The 10,526-nt window shown below is 41.7% G+C and overlaps 1 protein-coding gene across 1 annotated transcript; it reads right to left on the bottom strand.

Annotated features, from left to right (window-relative positions):
* Positions 1-2,446: 2,446 nt before the first annotated feature.
* LOC309796689 (cytochrome c oxidase subunit NDUFA4-like) lies at positions 2,447-2,843 on the bottom strand. The gene has a single exon (XM_082609939.1). It carries the CDS (start codon positions 2,822-2,824, stop codon positions 2,576-2,578), a length of 249 nt encoding a protein of 82 aa, XP_082466065.1. The 5' UTR covers positions 2,825-2,843; the 3' UTR covers positions 2,447-2,575.
* Positions 2,844-10,526: the final 7,683 nt, after the last annotated feature.

Here is a 10,526-nt window from a genome sequence, read left to right as displayed (position 1 = left end):
GTATTCTTTGATATGTGTGGTCACCAAAGTCTCTGCTTCATTAACTTAGTGGTCAGCTAATGGTTAGAGAGAGATTTCTTCAAATCCTTTGAACCAATAAGTCTTCAACCTTTGCCTAGGGTTTTCTCTGTGTGTGTTGGAGCATGCTTGAACACTCCAGCAAGGTAGTTTACAACTCTGCCTTAGCAGAGCTCTCCACAGAGCTTCAAGATCACCCAGAGGTGGAAATAATGCCATCTGCAGCAACATGGATGGTCCTAGAGATTATCATACTAAGCGAAGTAAGTCAGACAGAGAAAGACAAATATACAATATCGCTTATATGTGGAATCTAATTTAAAAATTATACAAATGAACTTATTTACAAAACAGAAACAGACTCACAGATCTTGAAATCAAACTTATGGTGACCAAAGGGAAAATGTGGGGGGAAATTATAAATTAGGAGACTGGGATTAACATATACACACTACTATATATAAAATACATAACAAATAAGGACCTACTGTAGGGCTTCCCTGGTGGCGCAGTGGTTAAGAATCTGCCTGCCAATGCAGGGGACACGGGTTTGAGCCCTGGTCCGGGAAGATTCCACATGACATGGAGCAACTAAGCCGGTGCACAACAACTACTGAGCCTGTGCTCTAGAGCCCGTGCGCTGCAACTACTGAAGCCCGTGAGCCACAACTACTGAGCCCACGAGCCACAAATACTGAAGCCCACACACCTAGAGCCTGTGCTCTGCAACAAGAGAAGCCACCGCAATGAGAGGCCTGTGCACTGCAACAAAGAGTAGCCCCCGCTCCCCACAACTAGAGAAAGCCCACGCGCAGCGATGAAGACCCAACACAGCCAAAAATAAATTTTAAAAAAGACCTACTGTATAGCACAGGGAACTCTATTCAGTACTCTGTAATGGCCTATATGGGAAAAGAATCTAAAAAAGAGTGGATATATGTGTACGTATAACTGATTCACTCTGCTGTACACCTGAAACTAACACAACACTGTAAATAAACTATACTCCGATAAAAAAAAAATCACCCAGAGTTGAAAGCTTAGGGCCTTCTCAGTTCTTTCCTTGGCATGCTTGCAGCCCTGCACTTGCACATGCATATGGCCTTCCAGATTCCCAGAAATATGTCAGAGCTTTTCAACGTCCCTCTGGATATCTTATTCCCAATTTTTCATGATTTTTGGTCAACTTCTTTGCTCCAGCTGTTGTCACCACCTTGGGCAGCTATGATGTTAAACAGCTGTCACCAGTTATTTTTTTAAAGGCTATTTGACCTGAAAGAGCTCTGAATCAGGTCAAATAAAGACAAGCCCTATAAGTTAGGGCTTCCAGGGAACTGCTATACAGGTCAAGAATGACAATTTTCTGGGCCTCACACCCATTAGAATGGTTACTATAAAAAAAAAAGAAAGAAAAGAAGTGTTGGTTGGGATGTGGAGAAAATTAGAACCTTTGTGCACTACTGGTAGGAATATAAAATGGTGCAGCTGCTATGGAAAACAGTTCCCCCCAAAATTAAAAAAAAAAACGATTACCATATGATCCAGCAATTCCACTTCTGGACAAATATCCAAATTAATTGAAAGCACAGTATCAAAGAGACTTTGTACACCCATGTTCATAGCAGCATTATTCCCAATAGCCAAAAGGTGGAAGCAATCCAAGTGTCCATCGATAAATGAATTGATAAGCAAAATGTGGTATATTCATGCAATAGAATATTATTCAGCCTTTAAAGGGAAGGGAATTCTGACACATGCTTCAACACGGATGAACCTTGAGGATGTTATGCTAAGTGAAATAAGCCAGTCATAAGAAAACAAATACTGTATGATTCCACTTATATGATATATCTAAAGGAGTCAAATTGGGACTTTGCTGGTGGTCCAGTGGTTAAGAATTGGTCTTGCAATGCAGGGGACACCGGTTCGATCCCTGGTCAGGGAACTAAGGTCCTACATGCCACGGGGCAACTAAGCCGGTGCACCACAACTAGAGAGCCCGCGTGCTGCAACTACAGAGCCCACATGCTCTGGAGCCCACGTGCCATAACTAGAGAGAAGCCCGTGCGCTGCAACAAAAGATCCCGTGTGCCTCAACTAAGACCCAGTACAGCCAATAAATAAATAAAATACATACATAAAGTAAAGGAGTCAAATTCATAGAAACATAAAGTAGAAAGGTGGCTGCCAGGGGCTGGGGGAGGGGGAAATGGGGAGATGTTTAATGGATCTAGAGTTTCAGGGTTTTTTTCAAGTTTCAGACTATTTATTAACCAGTGTAAACCCCAACACAATACACCAACATGATTTCGTGCGTTTATTTATTTATTTTTTACTTTTTGGCCACACCACGCAGCATGTGAGATCTTAGTTCCCTGACCAGGGATCGAACCGGCGCCCGCTGCAGTGGAAGCGCCAAGTCTTAACCTCTGGACCACTAGGGAAGTCCCTGATTTCGTGCATTTAGAGGGGAAATGTTTCCTGGTTAAGTGGAAAATTGTGCGGATGGCTTCTGGAAGACCTTCATTCTAAGCAGCTTTATAGTGAAACATTTCATTTAGAAACCTGGACCTTCTTTCTTCAATTTGCTGTAATCTACAGTCACTGAGTAGAACTTGTACTGATCATTGGGATCCAGTTTGTTCCAGGGTTCTGGGTTACTCCTTCTGTCCCAACTGACATCTGGATTGAACAATGCCAGGCGCAAGACATACAGTGTTGCTCCAGTACCTCCCGCTTCAATAAATATGAAGAGGGGGATCAAGCTAAGATGCTTCTGGGCCTGACCGATGATTAGGCAGAGCATGGTTGTGACAGAAGCCTTGAGTCCAGATGGAGAGAACAATAAACTTGCAAGGCCCAGGACTAAACAGTCTCCGCGCCGAGTAGAGTGTCAGTTTTGCAAGATGTAAAAGTTCTGGAGATCTGTTTCACAACAATGTGAATATTCTTAACATTCCTGAACTGAATGGTTAAGGTGGTAAATTTTATGTTATGTATATTTTGTTACAATTAAAAGTACATGGACACCTACTATGTGCCTGGCATTCTGGTTCATCTTTGTACACCCAGTGCCTGCAGATCATGAATGCTCCTCATCTTCCCTCTCAGCAACATTTTTAATTAATTTATTTATTTATTTATTTTTGGCTGCGTTGCGTCTTCGTTGCAGCGGGTGGAGGCTGCTCTTCATTGTGGTGCGCAGGCTTCTCATTGTGGTGGCTTCTCTTGTTGAGGAGCACGGGCTCTAGGCATGCGGGCTTCAGTAGTTGTGGCTCGTGGGCTCTAGAGCACAGGCTCCATAGTTATGGCACACGAGCTTAGCTGCTCCGCGGCATGTGGAATCTTCCTGGACCAGGGCTCGAACCTGTGTCCCCTGCATTGGCAGGCAGGTTCTTAACCACTGCACCACCAGGGAATTCCTCCCTCTCAGCAACATTTGACTCCCTTCTTGAAATGCCTTTTCTCTTGACTTACAGAAATCCTTTCTTGGTTCTGTTCCTGCCTCACTGGCTGCTCCTACTCAATCTTTTGCCAGTTCCTCCTCTTTCCCCTGATCTTTATACCTTGGAAATGCTTCAGAGCTTAGGCTTCTAACCTCCCCACCTACTTTCACTTCCTAGGTGATCTCTGTCTCCTGACTTTAAACGACTTTGATATACTGATGTCTCCTAAATTTGTTATCTCCAGCCTGTACCTCACTCCTGACCTTCAGTTATATCCAATCACCTACCCAACATCTCTATATGATATTTCATAAGCATTTCAGAGTTCACAAAAAATAATACAAAACTCCCAATTCCCCCTCTTAATCTGTTCCTCCAGCTGACTCTCAGCTTAACTAAAACCTTCTGAGTCATTCTTAACTCCTATCATCCACACACCCTATATCTAACCCATCAACATATCCCTGCAGCCCTACCTTCAAAATAATTCCAGAATACATCTTATCTCCTCCACTGCCCAGTGTCCAAACCACCAAAAATCATTGCCTGATTTACTGAAATAGCCTCCTAACTGCCCTCCTTGCTTTACCTTCTCCTGCTCCCTGCCTTGGTCCACACACAGAAGCCAATGCTATTTTGAAAAGGCAAGTCTGGTCGTGTCTCTCTCCTGTGCTCCAAACCTTCCAAATGGCTCCCTATCCCACTCAGAATAGTTTAGTGGTTCTATAGGTGTGCAGTGCTTCCTCACTGTTGTTTTAATTTGTAATTGTATGGTGTTGAGCATTATGTTATATGCTTATTTACTATGTATATTAACTTCTTTGGCAAGGTGTCTGTTCAGATCTTTATGCATTTTCAGTGAGTTGTTTGTTTTTGCAAACAAAAGCAAGAGTGTCACTCATCATCACTCATCATTATACAAAGGACTGAGTCACAACTCACTGCAGTTACCCACTGACAGTGTGCCCTGAGGGGAATTCAGGATGGAAAAAACAGGATGAAGTGCTCTGTGCTTTGGATATTCGGGCCCCTAGATAGTTAAGACGCATATCAAAGGAAAAATTTCAATGATTCTTGCACCTTCCCATACATAGAAAAGCACTAAAATCATTAACTTGAGATTTCTGTTCTTTGTGATTAGCAGTAATCTTTTTATGGTTGACTACTTGTATTTCCCAGCCAAAAAATTCATATATATACTGCCTCTTCCCCAGCCTCTTCTGAAACAGCTTCTCAGAGCTACTGAGAGTTTGTCTCCTGGGCTATAGTTCTCAGTAAGACCCTGAATAAAACTTAACTTGCAAAAAAAAAAAAAAAAAAAGAATAGTAGCCGAAGCATTTTTTTTAATGAATTGTACATTTATTTGGTTCAACAAACATTTTCTTGAGCATCTACTAAGTATTAGATTTGATGAGGGGCACTGGGGATATATAACATCTGCCCTTGGAGAAGTCTCAAGCATAGCAAGTCAACTCTGTAGCTTGTAACATTGTGCGGGGTGCGGAGCACCATGGGGGAGGAATTTTTAATCCAACTTTTATATTAGTAAAGGCTCTCAAGCAAGTATAATGCAAAAACTAAGCCTTCAGGAATTGGTACAAGTTATCCAGAGGATGTGGCCAAGGGATAGTAGGGAACAACAGAGGGATGTGAGAAGGTTACTCAGGTTTGGGAAACCACATGTTCACAATTAGCCAAAGCATTTTAAATGGCCTACAAGGCCCTGCATATTCTGCCCCCACTCCACCCCTCTGTGACTCATCTGCTCAAGCTGCACTGATATCCTTGTTGTTCCTTCTGCCCAGAATGCTCTTCCCCCAGATTTCCACAGGGTTCATTCCCTCACTCCCTTCAGGTTTCTGCTCCAATGTCATCTTATCACAGAAGTTTCTTTGATCATCCCAAATAAGATAGCAACTTCCTACCCTTACCTCAACCCTTCCTGTCCCCTAATCCATCTTATCTCTAATTTATATATAAATATAAATAGATGTATATTCATCCATTCATCACCTTTCTCCTTCAAGGACATTGCTCTGTTTACTGTTTGATTCCCCAAATTTAGTACAGTGTGCCTGGTATGTTGGAGGCACTCAATATATATTGGATAAATGAATGAATGAATGTTCAATAATTAGTTGTTAAATGAAGGAGATTAGTATGCTACTTTTCAAGACATCAGAGCAAAACTTAAACAATTTCTCAATCTACAAACAATCCATTTTCCAGGATGCATTAGAGAAAATTAATTCATTGAGCCACATCCACAAAAGAAGGTGAAATGCCCCAAGGAGCAATTCTAATATTAAAGTTGACCCAACCGGGTCTCAGCAGAGCCATGCCTAACTTCAAGATTTATGTTTTGAGAAAGATTTTTACGGAGACATAGATACTTACAACTCATTCCCACAAATCTGGAATGCCTAAACGTTCATCCAAGTTTGGATTTCTTCCACAGGTTACTCAGTCATTAGATCTTGGTCCTTTTCAATCCTGACACCCTTCCTCATGACAACTTTGTATGACAGGCATGTGCATCATTCTTCATTCTCTGGTGACTGTCCTATTAATATACAGCATTAAGTAAATAACCAGACCACTGGTTTGAAAAGCAAACTAAAAAGCATTTAAAGACTTAGGAACCCATCTTAATTCAAATAAGATGTTAAGTCCTAGGGATTTCCCTGGCGGTCCAGTAGTTAAGACTCTGCGCTTCCAATGTAGGGGGTGTGGGTTCGACCCCTGGTCAGGGAACTGAGATCCTGCATGCTGCGCAGCCTGGCCAAAAATTAAAAAAAAAAGAAGATGTTGGGCTTCCCTGGTGGCGCAGTGGTTGAGAGTCCGCCTGCCGATGCAGGGGACACGGGTTCGTGCCCCGATCCCGGAAGATCCCACATGCCGCGGAGCGGCTGGGCCCGCGAGCCATGGCCGCGGAGCCTGTGTGTCCGGAGCCTGTGCTCCGCAACGGGAGAGGCCACAGCAGTGAGAGGCCCGCGTACAGCAAAAAAAAAAAAAAAGAAAAAAAAAAGAAGATGTTAAGTCCTATTTGCTCCAGGAGAAAAGGTGAGGTAAAACACTCATTGTGGAGGTGAAGGTGGGGTGATACTTCTATAACCAGAAGTTATAACAGCACCAGGAAGGTTGAAGGTCAATTATATTTAAAAAAAAAAACTAATAGAAAAAGAGATCAGATTTGTGTTTACCAGAGATGGGGGTGGAGGAGGTGGAATTGGATGAAGGCAGTCAGAAGGTACAAATTTCCAGGTATAAGATAAATAAGTACTAGGAATGTAATGTACAACATGATAAATATAATTAACACTGCTGTATGTTATATATAAAAGAGAGTAAATCCTAAGAGAATCACAAGGAAATTTTTTTTCTATTTCCTTAATTTTGTATCTACATGGAATGATGGATGTTCACTAAACTTATTGTGATAATCATTTCATGATGTATGTAAGTCAAGTCATTACGCTGTACACTTCAAACTTATACAGTGCTGTAAGTTGATTATATCTCAATAAAATTGGAAGAAAAAATAAACAAAAAAGATTTTCTCTGTATCACTGGTTTGGAGCAGTTTTATAACAATGTGCCTTTGTTTGTTTGTTTTTAGGCATGTGCCTTTGTGTAGTATTTTTCATCTACCTTTTGCTGGTGTTCACTGAACTTCTTGGATCTGTGAGTTTATATTTTTTATTAATTTTGGAAAGTTTTAGGACTTTACTTCTTCACGTACTTTTTCTGTCCCCCTTCCTCTCCTTTGGGGATTCTATTTCCTGCATATTAGGCCACATGAAATTGTCCCACAGCTCATTTATGCTTTTTTCTATTTTCATTTTTTGGGGATTCTTTTTTCCTCTGTTCCATTTTCTTAGTTTCTACTGCTATGATTTAAACTACTGATGTTTTTCTTCTGCAATGTCTAGTCATTAATCCCATCTGGTGTATTTTTCATCTTTAGAATTTCATTTTGGGTACTTATATATCTTCCATGTCTCTGCTCAACTTTTTTAACATATGGAGTGTAACTTTAATAACTTTTTTAGCATCATTGTCTCCTAATTCTAACATCTGTGTCCATTCTGCGTTAGTTTCCATTGATTGATCATTATGGTTCGTGTTTTCCTGCTTTAAAAAAAACAACACTCTTTTATTGAGATATAATTCACATACCACACAATATACCATTTAAAGTGTACAGTTAGGACTTCCCTCGTGGCGCAGTGGTTAAGAATCTGCCTGCCAATGCAGGGGACATGGGTTTGATCCCTGGTCCAGGAAGATCCCACGTGCCGTGGAGCAACTAAGCCCATGTGCCACAACTACTGAGCCCTCACTCTAGAGCCCACGAGCCACAACTACTGAGCCCGCGTGCCACAACTACTGAAGCCCACACACTTAGAGCCCATGCTCCACAAAAAGAGAAGCCACCGCAATGAGAAGCCCACACACCGCGACGAAAAGCAGCCCTCGCTTGCTGCAGCTAGAGAAAACCTGCGCACATCAACAAAGACCCAATGCAGCCAAAAATAAAATAAATTCATAAAAAATAAAGTGTACAGTTAAATGGTTTTTTTTAGTATACTTACAGAGCTCTGCAACCATTACCACAATCAGTTTTAGGACATTTTCAACACCCCAAAAAGCAATCCCATACCCCTTAGCAGTCATTGCCTTTTTTTCCCCAGTCACCTTCCTCCCCCACCCCACCAGACCTAGGCAACCACTAATCTACTTTGTCTCTATGGACTTGCCTATTCTGGACATTGCCTATAAATGGGGTCATACAATATGTGGTCCTTTGTGACTGGCTCCTTTCAATTGACATACGTTTTTCAAGGTTCTTCCATATTGTGGTATGTACCTCTTGCTTCTTTTTATGCCTAATCATCTTTGTTTGGATAACAGACACTGTGAATTTTACCTTAGGTGCTAGGGTTTTATTATTAGTATTCCTATAAATCTTCCTGATCTTTGTACTGAGATAGTTAAGTTACTTGGAAACAATTTGATCTTTCAGGGTCTTCCTTTTATGATTTGTTAATTGGGTCTGCACTGGTACTAAGTCCAGGGCTAATTATTCCCCACAACCTTCCTGTGTATTCTATGCCCTGTGAATTATGTTTTTCCAATTGACCTATGTGCCAGGCCTTGTTCTAATCCAGTTGGGTGGTTCTTTCCCTGGACTTGGGTAGTTTCTTCATATGCATGCACTTATCAGTACTCTGCTGAATATTCAAGGGGGACTCTTTGCAGACCTCTTTGGTTCTCTCTCTGTGAAATTCTCTCCTGATATTCTGTCCTTCGAACTCTAGCTGCCCTTGTCTCTCTGGATTATTTTAATTTAGGGAGGCCACCAGGCTCTGCCTTCTCCCCTTTCTGTGCCACAGCATGAAAACTTTCCAAGTGGTAACTTGGGGCACTTTGGGGCTCATCTTCTTTCCCATTTCTCAGGGATCACTGTCCTTCACTGTCTGATGTGTATGTCTTAAAAACCATTGTTTCATGTATTCTGCCTTTGTGGGGGGGCAGTGGTTGGTTGTTTCATGTGAGAGGACAAATTTGGTCCCTGTTACTCCATCTTGACTAAAAGTGCATGAGCCAGGGGTTGTATTTGTGACACCACTTGGACAGTGGGATCAACAGAATTTGCCAGTGACAAAGAAGGAGAACCAAGCATGGTATATCTGCTCTTTGGCTCGAGTAAAAAACTGGGTGTTATGGTGCCATTGGTTGAGATGAGGGAGACAGGAGGGTGGTTGAGCCAGGGAAATTCAAGAGATCTGTTTGCATGCGTTAAATTTGAGATGCCTTATGAGACATCCACGTGAACATGTCAAACAGGCCATAGCATATGAGTCTGGTATTCAGGAAAGAGGTCTAGGCTAGAGGCCTAAATTAGTGGATCTTCCAAATATTTGCAATAATTAAGGCTATGAGACAACATGAAGTCACCTAGGGAGAGAATACTGACTACGAAAGTAAGGCGGCCAGGATCATACCCAAGGATACCACAGTATTTGGAAATTGGATAAAGATGGAGGAGTAGCCAGAGATATAGGAGAAAACAAAGAGAGTGAGAGCAAGAAACTGTGGAATATGCTGGGTGGTTACAGGAAGGGGTAGAGAAGTGACTGCTGCTTTGGGAAGATTGTTACTCATCAGTGATCTAGTTAAGAGCAGTCTCTGACATGGAAGTGACAAAAGCCAAACTGAATTAAGTTAAGTATGCTCTGGGAATTCCCTGGTGGTCCAGTGGTTAGGACTTGGCCCTCTCACTGCCGAGGGTCCAGGTTCAATCCCAGGTCGGGTAACTAAGATCCCATGCCGTGGCCAAAAAAAAAAAAAAAAAGTTAAATGTGCTCTGGGATGTGAGGAAGTAGAGACCGAAGAAAGCCAGAAGACTGGCTTTGCTGAGGAGCACAGCAATGGAGTCACGCCTAGGGTAGTACAGGGGACCAAAATTCACAAGTAAATATGTCTGTGGATGTTGACAACACAGTACATCAAACAACCTAGATGGCCATAAGTAGGGGAACAGATGAACAGTTATACATTTATTCCACGGAATACCATGACTCAATTAAAAAGGATGAATAAAACAGATGTCCATTATATATTAATACTTTTTTAAAGAATCAAAACAATATTTGAAAAAAAGTAAAGGATGGGTGTCAATATCACAACTGTGTGATACTTGTGTCACAACTGTGTCAACATTCTGAGTGTAGTATTTTACTATACAACATGTTACCTTCACGGGTAAGTGTTAAAGCACATGGGATTTCTCTGTATTATTTCTTAAAACTACACGTGAGTCCACATCTCAAAATTTATAAGTTGAATACAAAAATATTTCCAGTATGTACATAATTGGGGGTATTTTCCTCCCACACTGAACACTTATACCTCTTGCCATCAAAAATACTTTTTCACTTTGTAAATAAAACGAAGCATGGGTGGGGTGGGGAATTCCATCCTGGCTTCCCCTGGCTATGGGGATAGATTCAGCTTTGAAGGTCTCCAGGCCCACCCCCGCCTCGAGGCTCCCCGGT

Source organism: Mesoplodon mirus (genome assembly GCF_964341445.2).
Source record: "Mesoplodon mirus genome assembly, chromosome: X".
In the NCBI taxonomy this organism is placed as follows: domain Eukaryota; kingdom Metazoa; phylum Chordata; class Mammalia; order Artiodactyla; family Ziphiidae; genus Mesoplodon; species Mesoplodon mirus.
This window is presented reverse-complemented; position numbering and strand designations above follow the sequence as displayed.

What these genes read in the sequence shown, in the direction of transcription:
- LOC309796689 (XM_082609939.1), bottom strand. Translation starts at nt 2,824, where the DNA reads ATGCTCTGCCTAATCATCGGTCAGGCCCAGAAGCATCTTAGCTTGATC.